We start from the raw sequence: 20,461 nt of genomic DNA on the forward strand, positions 1-20,461 counted from the left end.
ATTTCCCCTGCTGGCCTAGATGAGCTGCTTCATGTCCCTGGTGTGCAACTGGATATGCTGTTTGCTACATAGGCACCAGCAACTAAGGAGGCCCAGTCCTGATACCTGCACTCCAAGGTTGGACCACACATTCTGTGATTTTTCCTGTGACTGGCATCTGAATCCAACAGTCCAGTTGGGGAGTCTCCCAGAAACCTCATCTGGGGTGACCTCAGACTTGGCTCTTGAGTGTGTTAGCCAGTGAAAGGTCAGATTTGGTCCATCACCTACACCAGCCAAAGCAGCTTGATGGGATCCACCTCAGGCCCGTATCTAACAGAATGATGGGTGCTACAGCCCAGCCCACCCAGAGCATCCCAGAGCCAGTCCTCACGCATAGCATTGGCTGCTACAGCCTAGCTGGACAACCTCTGATAGCCCCCTTGTCATTGCTGCTTAATCCATTATATGGAGGGTTAAAAAGATCACTCCCTCAGTTCTTGGGTATCCATGTTTACTTTCATTTCTGATGGAAGGCAGTTTTATTCTCCTATGTTCAGTTTGTTGTGACTTTGTGTTTCCTCTGGCAAACTCACTATAACATGAATGCAATGAGGAATGTAAGTGAAATCAAAAGACTGTGTAGTATATTTTTCCTAGCAGTAAAATAAAATAAATGAACAAATGATCATTATTCGAAAATCAAAACACAGGACCAGCCGTGTTATTCTAGTGGCTAAAAGTCTTCACCTTGCATGCGCTGGAATCTCATATGGGCGCTAGTTTGTATTCCAGAGGCCCCACTTCCCATCCAGCTCCCTGCTTTTATTCTGGGAGAGCAGTTGAGGACAGCCCAAAGCCTTGGGACCCTGCACCCACATGGGAGACCCGGAAGAAGATACTGGCTCTTGGCTTTGTATTGGCTCGGCTCTGGCCGTTGAGGTTACTTGGGGAATGAATCAGCAGATGGAAGACCTTCCTCTTTCTCCTCACTGTAAATCTGATTTTCTAATAAAAATTTAAAATTTTAAAAATTGACACAAATTTAAGGATAAGTCTTTACATTTAAATGCAGAAGTGAGTTTCTTCCAGGTGTCCCACGTAGGTTGCAAGGTCCCAAGCATAGCTTTGCCCCTTTTCCTATGTCATTAGCAGGGAACCAGCACTCGTAGTGGATGCCAGCATCTCAGGCAGTAGCTGTGTTTAAAAAACGCTACAATGCTTGCCCCCAGTGGTGATGTGTTGTGTTATGTCAGTTTTCAGTGTTGTCACAAATTCAGGATTGTTTTATCATGTTGTGACTTCACATTATTCAGTACTCTTATATCACTGTAATATTAACATGCTTGGGCTAAAATAGAAATGTAACTGCAGAATCTGTAGATCTCACACAAGTGTTCAGGTTAGGTTCCATTTCCACTTTTGGCTCCTGACTCCAGCTCTTGGCCAGTGTAGACCCTGGCAGCTAGTGGCTTAGCAGTTACAGGTGGGAGATATTCTTTCTACCAGGGGGCATTTGGATATTTGTAACATTGCCCACAGGCCCTACAAAATAACCAAATTAGGATCTAGCCTGTACAGCTTTATTGAATCTCAGATGCCATTTGTGGTTGCCTTGGCAGGACCATATTAAATGCTTCTGTGGGCTTATGTGGCTTGCAGGCTCAGCGTTCCCCGTCCTGGTAAAGGATTTTGTTCGTGCCAGCCCTATAGGAGAGAGGAGTGGATTCCTGTTTAAGTCTCAGGTCTGGCCCAGAGCTAGTCATTGCAAGCAAGTAAGAAGCAAACCAACAGATATGAACACTTGCTAACCCTCTCTTGCTTCTGAAGTGAAAGTAAAAATAAACATATATTGCACTATTTTGCTATTAGGATAGGGAGTAATAATCTTTGTTCTTATGCCTCGGAATGAAACCAAAGTTATCTGAAATAAAAGAAAATGTAGGGGCCCGGCATAGTAGCCTAGTGGCTAAAGTCCTTGCCTTGGATGCGCCGGGATTCCATATGGACACTGGTTCTAATCCCGGCAGCCCCACTTCCTATCCAGCTCCCTGCCTGTGGCCTGGGAAAGCAGTCAAGGACAGCCTAAAGCCTTGGGACCCTGCACCCATGTGGAGGGAGACCCGGAAGAGGCTCCTGGCTCCTGGCTTCGGATTGGTTCAACTTCAGCCATTGTGGCTGAGGCTCCTGGCTTGGATTGCTGCAACTTCAGCCATTGTGGCTGCTTGGGGATCAGCGGATGGAAGATCTTTTTCTGTTTCTCTACTCCTCTCTGTATAGCTGCATTTCCAACTTAATAATTAAAAGGAAAAAAAGTAAATAGAACCTACCTACACATAGGACTAAATATTTAGTTGTAGGAGTTATGTATAATTGAGAACAACAGAGCACATTTTCTGTAGTGCAGATGATTATAAAGAAACTATTTCCTTTGAGGGAAAGATTACATTACACACTTGTTTCTTTGCTTTCATTTAACATTTTTGTTGTTTTTGTTTTTATAGGAATATGCACTTTCTGGTTGGAATTTGAATAACATGCCTGTTCTAGAGCAGTCTGTTCTTGCACATATTAATGTGGACATCTCTGGTATGAAGGTGCCATGGCTGTATGTGGGGATGTGTTTCTCTTCTTTTTGCTGGCACATTGAAGATCACTGGAGTTACTCCATCAATTACCTACACTGGTATGTGCTCCCTTCAGATTGGCATACGTGTTTCTGGCAGATTAGGTGATAGGTCAGAGAGACTTCTCAGACAAGACAGTGGGGAGAGAAGAAACTTTGCCTTTTCAAGTATTTGTAAGTAGCAGGGCCTAGAATTTTAGGTGCAATGACGTATATTTAGTATATCTAAAAACTACTTTGGTTTATTTATTCATTTATTTGAATTGCAAAGGAGGGAGAGAGAGTGCTCCCATCCACTGATTTATTTCTTTAATGTCTACAACAGTCAGGGCTTTGTCAATCCATATCCAGAAGCCAGGAGCTCAGCCAGGTCTCTCACTGAATGCCCCTGACCCAAGTGCTTGAACATGCAGTTGTTGCCTCTTGGGGTGCGCGACAGTAGGAAGCTGGCCTCAGGAATGGAGGAGGGACTCAAGCCCAGGTGCTCTAAAGTGGCACGTGGGCATCTCGGCTTGTTATTTTTATTTTTTGTATTTATTGATTTATTTGAAAGAGTTATGGAAAGACAGATCTAGCCACTGGTTCACTCTCCAAGGTGCCTGACATGGCGTGGGCTTGTCAGGGGCCAGGAGCTTCTTCCAGATTTCCCATCTAGGTAGCAGGCGTCCAAGTATTTGCGCCTTCTTCCACTACTCTTTCTAGGCCATTAGGGATTAGATCGGAAAAGGAGCAGCCAACATCAGTGTCGGATGCCAGTGCCACAGGTAGTAACACCGCAGCTCTAGTCACTCTGATGATACCCTTTACAAATTTTTAAAAAATTGTTCCCATAGTTGAGAGGGATGCATACTCTTGTGGGTCTCCAATTAGGCTAGTGAGGGTCTGATATGGAGGAGCATGGGTGGAGCAAATGTTTCAAATTTGTTTTTCTCTTGATTTGGGAGGGGGAAAAGGGGACAGGGCTGCTCCTTGCTATCAAACTGGATCAGTACCTGGAGATGGAGGACAGTTTTTTGATGGCACCTTAGAAACTCTAACATGGGAACTGAGGGTGTTGACTGGTTTTGGATAGTTCTGATAGGTTTTATATATATATATTTCATTGCAAGGCAGAGTTTTAAAAAGAGTGACAGACAGATCTTATCCATTTGTTCATTCCCCAAACAGCCCTAAGAGCTGCAACTGGGATTCCTCTGGGTATTCCAAGTGGGTGTAAGGTCCCAAGCACTTGGCCATCTTCCCAGGCACATTAGTAGGTATCTGGATGGGAAGTGGAGCAGCTGGGGTTTGAAGCAGTACCTGTAGGAGATGCCAGCTCTAGACGTAGCAGCTTTACCCATTCATTTTTCCATAGCGCTGGCACTGTGTGCCAGCCTCATTTCACATGTTCCATAGACATGTGACAAGAAGCCACTCCTTGTTTTTGATTATCACAAATACAGAATGTTTTTATCACTGTAATAAGTTTTTTTTTTTGAAGCTTTATTTTTTATTTATATGAAATGCAGATTTAGAATGAGAGAGGAATAGAAAGAAAGGTCTTTCCACTGGTAATATTCTCAAATTGTTGTCAGGCCCCACTGTGTCCATTACCAAAACCAAGACCCAGAAACTTCTTCTGGGTCTCCCATGCGAGTGCAGGAGTCCAAACACTTGGGTGATGCTAAAGCATCTTAGTGGGGAGTTAAGCCAGAGGTAGAGTAGGCAGGACTTGAGCCAGCACCCAGTATGGAATGATGCCACTGCAGATGCTAGCTTTATCTATTATTCTGCAATGCCAGCTCCAAAGGTGTTTTTTCTGATAGATGTGGTGAATATATGTCTAATATCTGTTGTCTTGTCTTAGCTTTTGTTAGGCATGATAGCACAGGTTTGTGAGATGGTTACCAAAATTTGGAGCGTATAATCTATGGCCATATAATGAAGAATTTATTTTTATTTAGTTGATTTGAATCAGAGACCTTGGTCTCATTGGTACAGTTTTTTATATAGCAAAATTCTAAGCAGTTATTTATTTATTTTTTGCTAGGGGGGAACCAAAGACATGGTATGGTGTGCCATCTCATGCTGCAGAACAGCTGGAGGAGGTGATGAGAGAGCTGGCTCCTGAGTTATTTGAATCCCAGCCTGATCTGCTACATCAGTTAGTCACCATCATGAACCCCAATGTGCTAATGGAACATGGTGTGCCTGTGAGTCATTTTGTGTCTCCCTTCAGTTTCTGAAAGTTATTATAGCTTTTGATTAGATAGTCAAAACATATGCCTTATTTTGCAACTGGAAGTGAATGTGTCAACTTCTCACTAAATCTAAACTCTGAAAGGATTAGCTCTTACCTAATGATTAAGAAGGATTGTTCTTCACTTGAGCAAGAACCTCAGAGCATGCCCTACATCCGGGACCTGGGGAGGGTGGGAAATTGGGTGGGCCTTCTCCCTTAATACCCCCCTTTAAACATGAAGGTAACAATATGGGAAAAAAAAAATAACACTGTCAAGGTACAAAGCGGTGCAAAATTTTGTTAAATTAAAATACTCTGGTTATATATAAAAAAAAGAAATCTAGTCTTTTCTTCTCTACTTCTATTAAATAAACACATAGTCTTCTATGGAAAAATTGTTATTAAAAATTCATAATACACAAAAAAAAAGAAGGGTTGTTCTTGAAGACCAAGTCATGCTTTATAGATCTGTTTTCAGTATCCTGATTTTCCCAATATATTTATCAAAATATGGGTATATTTTAATATATGCATATATGTATACGCTCGTGTGTGTGTATATACACACTTTAAATATTTTATTATTTACTTTACTTGAGAGTCAGTGTTAGGGAGGGAGAGAGATTGCATCCGTTGCTTTGCTCCGCAGTTGGCTGCAAAAGCCAGAGCTGAGCTTATCCGATGCCGGGAGCTTCTTCCAAGGTTCAGGGACCTAAGGCTTTGGACTGTCCTCCACTGCTTTTCCAGGCCATAAGCAGGAAGCTGGATGGGAAGAGGAATAGCGGGACATGAACTGAATGTTCATATGGGCATCCCAGTGGGTGCAAGGCAGGCATTTAGGCACTAGGCTATTGCGCTGCCACTCCTTCCTGTCCTCCCCCCTTCTTAAAGGAGTATTTATTCTTTATTGAAAGGCAGATTTACAGAGAAGGAGATGCAGAGAGAAAGATCTTCCATCCACTGGTTTACTCCTCAAGTAGCTGCGATGGGCAGAGCTGAGCCAGTCTGAAACCAGGAGTCAGAAGCTTCCTCTGGGTCTCCCATTCAGTTGTAGTGTCCCCAAGGCATTGCGCCATCCCAGGAGCAGGGTCCCAAATTCTTGGCCCATTTTCTGTTGCTTTCCCAAGCCACAAGCAGGGAGCTGGTTGGGAAGTGGAGTAGCAGGGATATGAACTGTTACCCATATGGAGTCCTGTTACATGTAAGGTGAGAATTTAGCCACTAGGCTGCTGCACAGGGCCCTAAAGGTTTGTTTTTGACTGGCAGAGTTACAAAGAAGAGAGAGTGAGAGATAGATTGAAAGAGGGAAAGAGAGAAAGAGAAAGAGAGATTAATCTTCATTGCTGGTTTAGTTCTCAAATAACTCTTCTGGCCAGGCCTGGAGCAGGCCAAAGCCAAGCTGAAGCCAGTAACCTGTTACTTGATGCAGGTCTCTTGTTTAGGTGGCCCAATACACAGGCCCTATTCCACATCTGCTTTCCCAGATGTATTAGCAGACAGCTAAGTGGAACTATCAGATCAAACTGGTGCTAGTATGGGATGCCAGATTACAAGTGGCTGCTTAACCCATTATGCAACAGTGTTGGTTCTTTGTGGTATCTTAATTATTCTTATTCTTACTTTTCAAATAAAGATTTCAGAGCTTGTAATGCACGCTTTAGTGAAGTAAAATATACTGTCATGTTACTAATGTTCGGTGTTTGGGAGTGATTTTCAAATAGAAGCTACTTAAACGTGATTAAGTTTATCATTTAGTAAGTTTATACATAACAGTCAATGTTCACTCTCCCCTTCATGAGGAAGTCAGATGAGTAGCATCTGTAATGTTACCTCATCTTTAAAGTATGTATTTAAATGAGAATCTTAGACCTCTTGGAAGACATGCACTGTATTATAAAACAAAATTAGAGTTATGAATATCTGGTTTGGGGATAGCCCCGATGACTTATGAGCTGACTGATTTCCTCAAAACTATCCAGAGGCAAAACAAAACACTGTCCAGAGGTAATAGCCAATTCCATTCTCAACTATTGTTTACAGTAATAAAATTAGGAAACTAAGAGCTCAGTGAGAATGACATTTTCTCCTTGGGGATCTTTTTTGGCTGTTAATTTGTGAAATTAATCATTATTTAGATGTGAATGACTTATAAAGTGAAATTCTCACTGCTTCTAAAATCCTGATATTTGTTAATGTGTTAAGTTAATGCTTTTGTGTTTCAACTTTTCAGAAATTTCTGAAACCTAGTAAAGTCTCCTTTTCGTTATTGTTTTTATCTTTTTTTTTTTTTTTTGTATCCTTTTTTCCTATTTGCCTTTAGGTCTACAGGACCAATCAGTGTGCTGGAGAGTTTGTTGTGACGTTCCCTCGTGCCTACCACTCTGGATTTAATCAGGGGTACAACTTTGCTGAAGCTGTGAACTTCTGTACTGCTGACTGGGTCTGTTTTATAGCAAATGGCTGTCGTACGTCTACTAGCACCCTCACGCACACTACATCTGGTTGGGTTCAATTACGGATAGTTCAGTGAGAGGGTGACTATTGTAGTTTAGAAAGTTATGTAGAGTTTCTGCATTATTTACTTGGACGATCTTGTAGTTCCTTTTTCCTTATCCAGTTCTAATTTTTGTCTATTTGTTTGAACTTTAAATGAGCAATTTATTTTCTGAATCCTTTTCTAGAAGTGTATGCAATCTTTGGTCTTCTTTCTCTGAGCACTGTTGGATCTCTTAAAAAAAATGATCATTAGATTTTTAGAGATTTTAAAAAATATTCTACCATATATCCAGGTGTTTTGTTCCTTTTTTTTTTTTTTTTTTTTTTTAGATTTTGGATGATTACATAGTTGATTAGGGTGGGAAGGGTGCAGAATCAGGAGAAAAAAGCTGAGACCTTTGTGTCTGCATTTTTTTTTTTTTCCTTTTTCCTGTATCTGGGGGAAAGGGAGAGACAAGAGAAGTCACACCCAGCCTCCCAACCACCTCAGCACCCGGGGATGGGGACCTGCCACTCAGTGTCATCCCAAAGCTCCTGTTGTGGAGCCTGCCACAAAGGTTCTGCTGAAGTTGTTTCGTTAGTTCTGAAATGCTGTCGGTCTTGCAGATGCGGGGATGAGGATATCTTCTCAAGGTCCATTGGTTGACGCAGTCTGAGTCTGTTTGCTCAGATGTTTGCTGTCATGCTTCCCTGGGGTAGTTGATCTGTTCTGCCCTCCTTCCTCTGCTCTGGTACCAGGTGTCTCTTCCGGCCTAGTGGTCTGACATATCCTCCATGTGCTTCTGGGTATACCGTCCACCGCTCTGTCAGAGCCACTGAGGAGGTGTAGTTTTGACAGATGCACTCCATCGTCACACCACAGGTCCTGCCGTTTTTCCCATAGTTGGAATTATGAGGTCAGAGGTTTATTTGGGGGAAGCCTCAAAACAGTCTCGTCCAAGGTGATCTCAGCCCTGTCTCTTGTATATACCCACCTGTGCAGTTCCCAGTTCATTCCATCACCGACACCATTCTACTTCAACATTCGCAATTGCAATTGCTAGGTTAAATCTGTCTCCAGCCCCATTTCTTATGCAAACCAATGGGTTCTGCGACCCAGGCCAACCCTGCCCTCCACACAGTCGGCCCTCACGTGCACCATCGAGCTGCAGCCCAGTCAGAGTGACCCCCAATATCCCAGCCCTGGTTTCTGTGTCTGCCAGCATATGCAGTGAACTGATCCAGTTTGTCCTACCCTCCCATTCAGCTTGCATATATGTAATTGGTTGTTGCAGCTTAACTCATCCCAGTCAACTTCACCCTGCAGCCCATACTCTTGCCAGTGGGTGCCACCGCCTGTCTAGCCAGGCCTGCCCCTAGTCCTGGTTCTTATGCTTGCTAATTAGGGTTGTAGCCCATCAGAGGGGTGCCCACAGTTTCCCTACTGGGCACAGTCTCAGACCTGAATCTTGGACTCTCAGGTGGTTCTGCAGTTTAGCTCGATAGGACCTGCGCCCTAATGCAACACTTGCCAGCTGATGCTGTGGCAAAGCCCAACCATCCTGCTCCCATTCTGGCTCATGCCTGCACCAGTGGGTATAGTCAGCTGAGCCTATCTCTTTCCCAGCCCAGTTCATATTCAGGCCAACGGGTGTTATAGCTCTGCCCAGCCTGATCTGCCCACAGTCTCAGCTGTCACACTTACCAGCAGGAACAGTGGCTCAGCAGGAGAGTTCCTACAGCTCCCCTACCCGGTTTGCAACCCTCCCCCCAAGCTTCATGTTGTGTCTGGCATGGCCCATCTGACCTTGGCATTTGCCAGTGGGTACTGTAGCTGGCCCAACCCATCTGCTCCCAGTTGTAGCTCATGCTGGTGAGTGTTACTGCCCAACCTGGCCCTGCCAAATCCCAGTCCTGGCCCTAATGTTTACTAGTGTTGTGGCCCGCCTTGGCCTGTACTGAACCCTGGTTCTCAGATTTGCCAGTGGGTATTATGAACTGGCCCAGCCTGGCCCATCCCCAGACCTAACCTACATATATGCTGGTGGGTACTGTGTGACCTGGCCTGGTCTGAGCTGTTCTTTGTCTTGGTTCTTGAGCTGGGCTTCAGGGACTGCATCCTGACAAAAAGTTCCCCAAGCTCCTCCATCAGATAACCCTCCCTGTGGCCCTTTGTCCAGGCTGACTTGATCCACTTCCTGTCCTGGCAGGAACAGTGGCCTTGCCCAATTGGCTCATACCCATTTCGGTTCTTGCCCAGCCACACCTGATCCGTACCTAGACACATCTCTCATGTGGCTCAGTGGAATCCGAGACCTTGTCCAGCCCATGCTAACCCCATCCTGTTTCTCATGAGCACAGTGTGTACTAGAGTCTAGTCCAGTCTGGCACACTGCAGATCTAGTCCACATCCAATCTGATACCGCAGCCATGTCCAGCCCCGACCACTGCGCTCATTTCAGCCCCCGTGCTTGCCGGCTCTCCCCTTAGCTCCCTGACTGAGCCTGTTCCCAGGTTTGTTCATTAAATATATTACCTGACTGCTGATAAAATATTCTGTGCACTTTTTCTTTTCCTTGGGAATGATAAGGAAAGAGCATAGAAATTTCACTTCTTTCAGGTGTAGCCTTCAGCTTCTCTTGAGTCCTCTGATTCCATTGTGCTTTTTGCAAAGTGAAGATGAATCCTAAAAGGTTCTTACAAATCAATTTTCTTACATTTTCTCTGTTTTATTTATTGTGAAGATCTGTTTTTTATTGGAAAGACAGATTTGCAAGAGAGACAGAAACTTTTTCCATCTGTTGGTTCACTCCCCAAGTGGCCACAGTGGCCGCGGCTGAGGCAATCAGAAACCAGGAGTCTCTTCTGTCACCTGTGTGGGTGCAGGGTCCCAAAGCTTTGGACCGTCCTGGACTGCCTTCCCAGGCAATGAGCAGAGAGCTGGATGGGAGGTGGAGCAGCCAGGACATGAATTGGCACCCATATGGGATCCTGGCCCCTGCGAGGTGAGGATTCAGTCATTGAGTCATTGTGCCAGGTTCAAGCAGGGTTTTTTTTTTGTTTTTTTGTTATTTTAAAACTCAGGATTTCTAGATACTTAGATTTAATTCATCTTTTGCTTTCATTGTTTCAAGAAAGTTGAAAAGTCACCTTTTTTCTTCTTGTGCTATGGGAATCAGTGCTAGTTTTTTGTAGTCTGAACTTTGAAGTTATTTTTTGCAGTGTTGTTTTTTATTAGACGAAGTTAGTGTTAGATTGGTTTACAAGAGTTTGCTGCCTTGTTTATATGCCAAGCTGCTTTTGCTTCTTGATATACATGAGTAGAAAATGAGCACCTTGGCTAGAAACTTAACATGTTAGATATGGGAATTTTCTCTGGGAAGGCTTTTGAAATTCCTGTTGGGTCATAAAGATTCCTTATATATAGTTGAACAAGTTCAAGTGGAGTTTGTTATTGTCATCTTTATAATAAAAGGGAAACACTGAAGGATAAATAGTGGCTGGTTCTGGAGTATACTAGTAGCAACTAATTTAACGGGAAATCTCTGATTTTAGTTGCCCATTGGACGTCAGTGTGTGAGCCATTACCGCCGGCTGAGGCGCCATTGTGTCTTTTCCCACGAGGAGCTTATCTTCAAGATGGCAGCAGATCCTGAATGCCTGGATGTTGGCTTGGCTGCTATGGTCTGCAAAGAACTGACACTCCTGACTGAAGAGGAGACACGGTTGAGGGAGTCTGTTGTGCAGATGGTGAGTTTGCTGAGATACTGTCTTATGGTTGACAGTGCTTATGGGATGTATTAAGGATTATCTAGATCCCTGCAGAAATTGAATACAAAAAATCACTAATTTGGACGCAGTTTTACACATTTTGTAATTCCAGTTTTGGTTTTTTCAGATTGAAAGGCTTTTTTTTAAAGATTTATTTATTTTTATTGCAAATCAGATATACAGAGAGGAGGAGAGACAGAGAGAAAGCTCTCCCATCCGATGATTCACTCCCCAAGTGAGTGCAGCGGCTGGAGCTGAGTCAATCCAAAGCCAGGAGCCACGAGCCTCTTCCGGGTCTCCCACATGGGTGCAGGATCCCAAACCTTTGGGCCGTCCTTGACTGCTTTCCCAGACCACAGGCAGGGAGCTGGATGGGAAGCAGGGCCGCCGGGATTAGAACCAGCACCCATCTGGGATCTGGGTGCATTCAAGGTGAGGACTTTAACCATTACGCTATTGCGCTGAGCCCCACTGTTAGAGTTCTTGATCTGCTATATGTGAGGTCTGAGGGCTACCTGCACCTATCTTTGGTGGAACCTGTAGGATGTCATATTGTTGCAGTTCTCTGAGACAGAAATGATTTCATTCCCAGCTCAGTGCATGCGCATTACTGCCCGTAGCCCTTGCCTCCCTATACAAAAGGATGCCGGATTCAGGTCTAGAGGGCAGACTGGGCTGTGAAATCTACTCTGTTCCCACACTGCCTGTCTGGGATCTGCCACTCGGTGTCTACTCCTGGTCAAGTCAAACAAACCACGATGAGCAGTTTCTGGGTTCACCTCCTGAGTTCCCAGTGAATGCCCCTTCCCACCTTGTTGCTGGTGGAATTTTGGCTGCCGGTGCAGTTCACATCGCCACTTGCTGAATGCCACTGGGGTATCAGTCACTGCAATACCACACCATTGTGTCCACTTCTTTCCTGGGTCTGTCCTTATCTCGGTACCCCTCTGCTGCTGTTCTGTCCTCTCCTGTTTCCTGGAATGTGCCCTTTCTGCTCCACACTGGCGAATATTTCTCTGTCTAAATGTATCCTTACCCTGTTCCGCCATTTTGATTCTCGAGAATATTATTTTTCAAAGTGCCATTTAGTATTAGTGGTCCTCAGAACACACCTTTAGGAAATAGTGTCAGATTTGTTGCTTTATTAGTATGTAGCTTGTCAGCTTGCAGAAAGTTACTGTAGAAGAAAACAAGATTTGTGGTGTCGTAAAAATTAGACTTAATTAAATGTCGTAAATTATATTTCAGGGTGTCCTGATGTCAGAAGAAGAAGTGTTTGAACTTGTTCCTGATGATGAACGGCAGTGTTCGGCATGCAGAACCACGTGTTTTCTCTCTGCTCTCACGTGCTCTTGTAATCCTGAGCGGCTTGTATGTCTCTACCATCCAAATGATCTCTGCCCCTGCCCCATGCAGAAGAAATGTCTTAGGTATCCGAATGTGTCTGGTGAAACCTCTGTTACCTACTGTGAAGCGACAGGTTTTTTGTTTTTTTTTGTTTTTTAAATTGGAAAGACAGATTTACAGAGAGAGAAGGAGAGACAGTGAGAAAGATCTTCCGTACACTGGTTTACTTCCTAAGTGGTTGCAGTGGCCAGAGCTGAGCCAATCCGAAGCCAGGAGACAGGAGCTTCTCCTGGGTCTCCTGTGTGGCTGCAGGGTCCCAAGGCTTTGGGCTGTCCTCGACTGCTTTTCCAGGCCACAAGCAGGGAGCTGGATGGGGCACACACCAGTGCCCTTATGGGATCCCAGCATGTGCAAGGAGAAGATTCAACCAGTAGGCTATTGTGCCAGGCCCATAGCACTGGTTTCAGTATTCTTGGTTATGCTCTTCTCTGCCTCTGTTCATTTACTCCCCCTGCTTGAGAACTTGTCTTGTAAAATTGGACCATGTTTGTGCGGCAGCTAAGATTTAGCCTCTTTCCATTTTGTATGTTCCTCATATCCCCCTTTATTAAAGTTGTGGGCTCTTTGATTTTTTTTTTTCTACAGACAAAAAGGGACATTTCTTTATTAAGTAAGCAGCCGTTGTTCCCCAAGGACCCTGGAATCCTCCCAGCCCACTTGGGCTCTTTGATTTTATGTGAATCAAGAACCTATTTCCCTGACCATTGCACTTAGGGTGATGATATTTGAAAGTTTCAGTTTGTTAATAGCTTTTTATTGCTCTGTGTTTTTTTGCATAAATTTTTTTTTGCGTGGTTGGGAAGTATGTATACCCACATGGACCACTGATTGGGGTCGGCAGGGTCAAGGAATGGGAGAAAGTAAGTTAGACGATTGTTTCCTTTTTTTTTTTTTAAGCGTAAATGGACCTAGAGGTGAGAGAAGGTGAGAGGACTGCTCCGAGCAGCCTAACTGCATTAGTACCTCGGAATGGCTGACGGCCTCTTAATGTCATCCTAAGATCCCCAATGTGGAGCATGATCTGAGGATATTGTTTAAGTGGTTTTGATAGTTCTGAGGTGTTGTTTTTGTTATTCAAAGGATAAGGATAGTCTTCCAAGGTTTATTGGCTGGCATGGTCGACCTTAGAGTCTCTGTTTGCCTAGATACTCGCTGTCGATGCTTGCCTGGTAGTGTCCAGTTTATTCTGCTATCCTTGTCACTGGATGTCCTCTGCAGGCCTCAATAAGCTGTCATGTCCCCATATTTATCTGGGCTGTTGTCCACTGCAGCAGCTTTAGTAACCCAGCAGGCCCAGTTTGTTGATAGCTTGTTGTCTTTTTTTTGTTTTGTTTTGTTTTCATTAACATAATGTTTGTTTTGTTTTTAACAGATATCGTTACCCATTAGAAGAGCTTCCTTCCCTTTTGTATGGCGTGAAAGTCAGGGCACAGTCCTATGACACCTGGGTCAGTCGTGTTACGGAAGCATTATCTGCTAACTTCAACCACAAGAAAGGTTATGTTTCCTCCTTTTGGGTGCACTTGTTGAAATTACTGTTACGTAAAAAGACCTTGTTTTGAGTTAATTTTTTCTCAAGAGTTAGAATAAGGAATTGATTAGGCATTAGGTTATGAGCACTCACCTGGTCAGCAATGTGCATTGCACAGCTGTAGATTTCTATGAATAGCTTGATAATTCGAGTGAGGTTACTAACGATTTTATAATGACGTTTGTTCTGTGACCATCGTGAATGTGATTTATTTGTTTTTATAGATTTGATTGAATTGCGAGTAATGCTGGAAGATGCCGAGGACAGGAAATATCCAGAGAATGAGCTCTTCCGAAAACTCAGGGATGCGGTAAAAGAAGCTGAGACCTGTGCTTCTGTGGCTCAATTACTCCTGAGTAAAAAGCAGAAACACAGGTAAAGAACGAAGACTTTGATTCTCCATTGGCTCCTTGTTTCTTCCAGATTAAAGGCCAGAATTGCAACTGACTTGTGAGATCTGACAACTTTAATTTCTTGTGACCTTGCAACCTTCTCTTTTCCCGTAATACAAGAGTCTTCTCTTTTCCTTCTCATCCCTGAAGTGTTTGAAAACTGAGAAATTTTTTTTTAAGATGGCTGCAATGATTGGAGTTGGAGAGTCGAAAATCAGTTTTTTCTGGGTCTCACAAGTGGGTGGTAGGCATCCAAACACTTGGTCCTTCTGCTGCTTTTCCAAGGTCGTTAATAGGGATCTGGATCAGAAGGAGAACAGTCAGGACTTGAACTGGTGCCACTATAAGATGCTGGCATCACTGGCAGCTGCTTTATCTGCTATGCCACAGTGTTGGCCCAAACTAAAACTAGTTATGATAGTTGAAGTAAGCATGAATGAGTGCAGCAGGGAGACAGCAGCCAGGCCTGCTGGCACTCAGGTGTGTGCTGTTGCCCTTCTTCCTTCAAGCCAAGCTGTGTCCTTGCTTAAAGCTGGCCCACTTGCTCTTCATTGTTGGTAGAGCTCTTCCCACCATGTCCAGGTGGCTTGTTTTGGTTTCTATTTTTTCAGGGACCACTTTCTGGTAAAGCCTTGTTTTTAAAGATTAATTTAAATTTTTTTACTAGAAAGACTGATTTACAGAAAGAGGGAAAGACACAAGAAAAATCTTCTGTCTGCTGGTTCACTCTCCAAATGGCTGCAGTGGCTGGAGCTGAGCTGGTCTGAAGCCAGGAGCTTGTTCCAGGTCTCCCATATGGGTATAGGACTCCAAGGCTTTTGACTATCCTCCGCTGCTATCCCAGGCCTTGAGCAGGGAGCTGGATGTGAAGAGAACCAGCTGGGGCATGAATTGGTGCCCATATGGGATGCTGGCACTTGAAGGGGGGAATTAACCTGTTCAACCATGATGACAGTCCCAATGCCTGTTTATTTTTGTGTTCTTTTTAATTATTATTTGAAAAACAAAGATCTTCCATCTGCTGGTTTACTCCTTAAATGCTTACAGCAACCATTCTGGGCTAGGCCAGAAGCAGGAGCTTGGAGCTCATTCCAGTTCTCCCATGTGAGTGGTAGCAACTCAAGTACTTGAACCATTGCCTGTTCCTTCCCAGGATGCTTATTGGCAGGAAGTTGGATTGAAGGCAGAGCAGCTGAAGGCACAGTAAGGCACTTCAGTATTTGATACAGACATCCAAATGCCTGCCTTGCTGAGGTCTTTTTTTTTTTTAAGATTTATTTATTTTTATTGCAAAGTCAGATATACAGAGAGGAGAAGAGACAGAGAGGAAGATCTTCCGTCTAACTCCCCAAGTGACCGCAACGGCCGGTGCTGTGCTGATTCAAAACCAGGAGCCAGGAACCTCTTCCAGGTCTTCCATTTGGGTGCAGGTCCCAAGACTTTGGGCCGTACTGATGTCTTTGACAACCCTTTTTAACATTGCAGCCATCTTTCTTTCCTGCTTTGTTTTTCTCCTAGACTTATCACCTTCTGATGTATTAATTCACTTATTTTCTGTTTCCTCTCTTCTTCCTTCCCCACCATCATTAGGATATATTCTAGACTACAGCATCAGAAAGGTTTTGTTTTGTTATTGAGATTTGTTTGTTTATTGTGAAGAGTTACAGAAAGGGAGAGACAGAGAGGTCAAGCCAGGAAATTGATCTAGGCTCCAGCATGAGGGGCAGGGGCCCAAAGATTTTATTCATCCTCTGTTGACTTTCCCAGGCAGGAAAGCTAAGTCAGAAGTGGTGGGACGAGGCCATGAATTGAACACCCAAATAGTTTGATGGAATTACAGGTGAAAGCTTTACCTGCTCTGTTTCAATGCTGGTCTCTTGTATCATTTTTTATTGCTGTATTTCCTGTTTTTAAAATAGTGTGTGACGGACGATCTATGTGCAATAAGTATATGCAAATAAATAATTGCTATAATAGTCTAGGCAGATGGTAGCAAAGCGTAACCTTGATAAATGCAGAGGAAGTTGCTGTGGAGGAGTGCAGTGTACACTGTTCCTAATTTACAACAATTCATATGTATTTCATTTCCTGGTTTGTTTTAAATCATTTGACCGTATTCCTTGCACTAGGCTTGCTTTTTCTATACCAATTCGCAGTTACTTTTTAAATTTTTAAATCCACATTTTTAGTAGACAGCCTTTTCCAAAAAACTGATTTAGATCTTGCTCCAACAAGTCTCTGATTCTCTTAGAGAATCTAAAAACTTAGGGACCTTGTACAAGTGTGCTAGGATTGTTGGCTTCAAATTATGAGGAGACCAGGAATCCTTTTGGTGTCAGAATTACTGATGTTTGCTTCTATGTACATATCTCAATATTGTTTCACATCAGGCAGAGCCCAGATAGTGGGAGGACACGGACTAAATTGACAGTGGAGGAGTTGAAGGCCTTTGTCCAGCAGCTTTTTAGCCTTCCGTGCATCATCAGCCAAGCTCGACAAGTCAAGGTGGAGTATTGCATTATTTCTTGGGTAATTATCCCTGGTTGTTCAGAGTGTTGTTTTTGGTTAACAGAATGGTATGTTTGGACTTCTTTTTATTTATTTTCTTACATGTATGCTGCTGTTGATAGTTCCTTAGTAAGCATTCTAATGGTTACTTAGCCTTTATCCCCTTTTTAATATTTAGAATTTTTTTGTAAATAATTTTGAGTCTTTTAAATGTTAATTTTAGGGTAGGATCCTATCAAACAGATGTAAATGAAATGTAATAATTAATAAAACTCTTGGATGTGTTATTGGGTTTCTTAGTATATGAAGTATTTAAAATGTAGAGCTCTGATGTAAGTTTAATGAACATGGGAAACTTCAAATGTGTATTAACCTGCATAATTAGTAGTAATCTTTTGATAGGTTGATGTATGTTATGTTTCAGTTGCTAAGGCTTTCTAAAATAGGATTTATCAAGTTTTATCAACTTCCAAAATCTAATATTGTATCATCTTCATTTAGCAAGAACATTTCGATAGCTGACTTTGTTAACATCTGACATGGCACTTTCTGGTTTTCTTAGCTCATTGGCAGTTCCTTCACTTAAGCTTTCTTTGCTGTTTGTTCTCTCATTTTTTGACTTGTAAGTGTTGGAATATATTGGGACTCTCAGCTCTTTAGGTACATGCTCACCTGAGAATATTTGTCCATTGACATTAAATATCATCTATATCCTTTTGGTTCCCAAATCTGCTGCTCTCACTACAGTTCTCTTCCACAGACTTGTACATCTGGATCGATACTCTACATTTTTAGTTGGCATACTAAAGTATATTTTTAAAAGCCATTTTCTGAGTCAAACGAGTCACATCCCTGGATTATTCTATCTTCTCTACCCCATGTCTATTCTCCAAGAAAGAACTGCTCTCACCTCCAAAATATATTCCTAAAAGTAAACCATGATTTAAATGTGCTGTGTGGCAGTGTAGCCTGTTCCTTGATTGACGGTAGCAGCCCCTTTCCTGCTTTTTCTTCTGTTTTTGTATGAGCAATGAATAGCTTATTTTATTTGATAGCAAAAGTGATCATTTAAAGTATAAATCAGATTGTATCCTTTTTTTCCCCCTGTGGTTAAAATACCCCACTGATTCTTCAGTGCCATTTTAACGAGAACCACTAAAGTGAAATTCAAACACATTGTAATCTACAAAGCATTTTGTGATCTGGCCTTTGTTTAGTTTTCAGCTGCATTTTTCTTCATTTACTGGGACCATCAAACTCATTCTCTTTCAATGCTTTTGGAATTATTACTTGCCCTGCTGAAACTGATTTTTTTTTCTAAGATGTTCATATAGCTCCAGTCACAACCTACTTCTGTTAGTTTTTGGTCATCTGTCTTCTGTGTCATTGTGCTAGTAACATGTCCCCTGCTCTCTCTAGTTAATCTGTATCATATTGCCCTATTTTGCAATCTGCATGCTTAATATCAGCTGGCATGTTTTATTTATATATTGACCATCTGGCCCCCTACATTGGTGTGTATTCTTAAAGACAAGGACTTTGTGGCTGACATTGTGACTCAGCTGGTTAAACCTCTGTCTGCAGTGCCAAAATCCCCTGAGGGTACTGCTTGAGTCCTGGCTGGTCCACTTCCAATTCAGCTTCCTGCTAATGTGCCCAGGGAGACAGCAGAGGATGCCTAAGTGCTGGGGAGATGTGGATGCAGCTCCTGGCTCACCTGGCCCAGCCCAGGACTTTGCAGCCATTTGGAGAGTGAATCAGGAGTGGAATATTTCTTCATCTCTTCTTTTTCCTCCCCACCCCAGTAACTGCCTTTCAGATACATAAATAAATCTTAAAAAAAAAGACAAGAAATTTTTATATATTACTCTATTATTTGTGCCTAGAATAGGACATGCTTCTAAGCCAGTACTTTTTAAACATTTATTTAATAAGTCATATTTTAAAATTAAGACTGGATAGAATTACAGTGGAGGATATTTATAAATTTAATTCATCTGAATATTTGATTCTGTATTAGTGAGGTGATAAGAGAGTCTCTAATTAATAGTCTGCCTGAACTGTGTCTGTTTCCATTGTAGTTTATGGCTTTAAAGTTTTTTCATTTAAAATTTTGTTCAACTTTTAAGAATTTGCTGGATGATGTGGAAGAGTTTCACGAACGTGCTCAGGAGGCCATGATGGATGAAACCCCAGATTCTTCTAAACTCCAGATGTTGATAGACATGGGCTCCAGTCTCTATGTGGAGCTCCCAGAGTTACCTCGATTGAAACAGGAACTACAGCAGGCTCGGTGGTTGGATGAAGTAAGACTGACCCTGTCAGATCCACAACAAGTCACTTTGGATGTCATGAAGAAACTGATCGACTCTGGAGTAGGGCTGGCACCCCATCATGCTGTGGAGAAAGCCATGGCTGAACTGCAGGAGCTCCTTACAGTCTCGGAGCGATGGGAGGAGAAGGCTAAGGTCTGCCTGCAGGCAAGGTGAACACACTGTTAACAGTCAAGTCAGGTCGTGGGAGGGGGAAAGGGAACCTAAAGGCCTAGTCAATTAAAAGCTAAATTAAATGATTTTTCTGACTAAGTTGCCAGGTGGGGGGACTCAGTAGGCTAGTGGACTGTCTCAGATGTGCGCATGCTGTTGCAGAGTGCTTTGTTCGAGTACTTGCAGTGACACCAGGTAGAGACCATGACTATAGTTAGGAACTAGGAATTGTAAAGCTCAGTGAAGCTTTTTATTATGTTACCTAAAGGGTACAGAAAATTGTTAATAGGAATTCAGAAGAGGAGAGAGAATGTTGAGATTGGATGCTCGGTTGAGAAGCTCGAGAGAAAGTAAAAGCTTACGTAACGCCTTGAAGAATGAGTAGGATTAACACTAGAGGAAGAGGTAAGAGAAATGTAAATTGGGTTTGAGAAATATGTTGGAGGTGTTCAGAAGACAGAGAATAAAAGGGCTTTTCTAGAGTAGAGGATTATGCGGGGAAGCACTGGGTGATAAGCATCAGGCATGAAGATGTTAAGCAGTTGTGTCACCACCGCCAGTCTCATTGAGTCGAGTAAATCTTCATTGGAACTGCTCCTAAGATTGCTGTTGTTTTCCGTAGAGTACTGTTAGCAGGATTAGGTCACAGCAGCAGTGTAGGATCTTGCTCCTCTCGTGTGTCCTTCACCTTGCCATGCACTGATATTTCCTAAATTACAGGTGTCATTGTTTAACTCCCTTGCTGGAAGCCAGCCACTTGTCCTCTATCACCCTCAGGGTGGAATCTGGACTTGTTCTCCTGACTTGTAAATCCAGTTTCCCTCCTGCCTCTCACTTATTGATTCCTACATAGCTAGCCTCATTCTCTTCTGTCCTTTATCTTGTATTCTGGGTTCTGTGTATAGTGAGTTTTCCTTGCAGTGCCTCAGACGCGCTGCTTGTTTCTCTGGACTTCTGTCCATATTTATTTCACATGTCACTCTGTCTTCTGCTTATCACTCCAGTATACTTCCACTACCTCAGGCATGGCTTTGACCTCAGCCTGTCCAAGCTTCGATGTAATCT

General features: G+C 43.0%; 1 protein-coding gene across 3 annotated transcripts in view; it reads left to right on the top strand.

Moving 5' to 3' along the window:
- KDM5A (lysine demethylase 5A) overlaps positions 1-20,461 on the top strand; it is a 65,174-nt gene that overhangs the window by 18,879 nt on the left and 25,834 nt on the right. For 2 of the 3 annotated variants that reach the window (XM_040972201.1, XM_040972199.1), the window contains exons 11-19: positions 2,484-2,665; positions 4,635-4,797; positions 7,147-7,266; positions 10,857-11,051; positions 12,321-12,502; positions 13,852-13,976; positions 14,235-14,385; positions 16,793-16,931; positions 19,040-19,395. In XM_040972201.1, coding sequence (XP_040828135.1) covers positions 2,484-2,665; positions 4,635-4,797; positions 7,147-7,266; positions 10,857-11,051; positions 12,321-12,502; positions 13,852-13,976; positions 14,235-14,385; positions 16,793-16,931; positions 19,040-19,395 — 1,613 coding nt within the window. The remainder of the gene's footprint in view (positions 1-2,483; positions 2,666-4,634; positions 4,798-7,146; positions 7,267-10,856; positions 11,052-12,320; positions 12,503-13,851; positions 13,977-14,234; positions 14,386-16,792; positions 16,932-19,039; positions 19,396-20,461) is intronic. The other variant, XM_040972200.1, reaches the window with a different exon arrangement.

Source organism: Ochotona curzoniae, unplaced genomic scaffold, assembly GCF_017591425.1.
Source record: "Ochotona curzoniae isolate NIBS_2020 unplaced genomic scaffold, NIBS_Ocur_1.0 contig_2235, whole genome shotgun sequence".
In the NCBI taxonomy this organism is placed as follows: Eukaryota; Metazoa; Chordata; class Mammalia; order Lagomorpha; family Ochotonidae; genus Ochotona; species Ochotona curzoniae.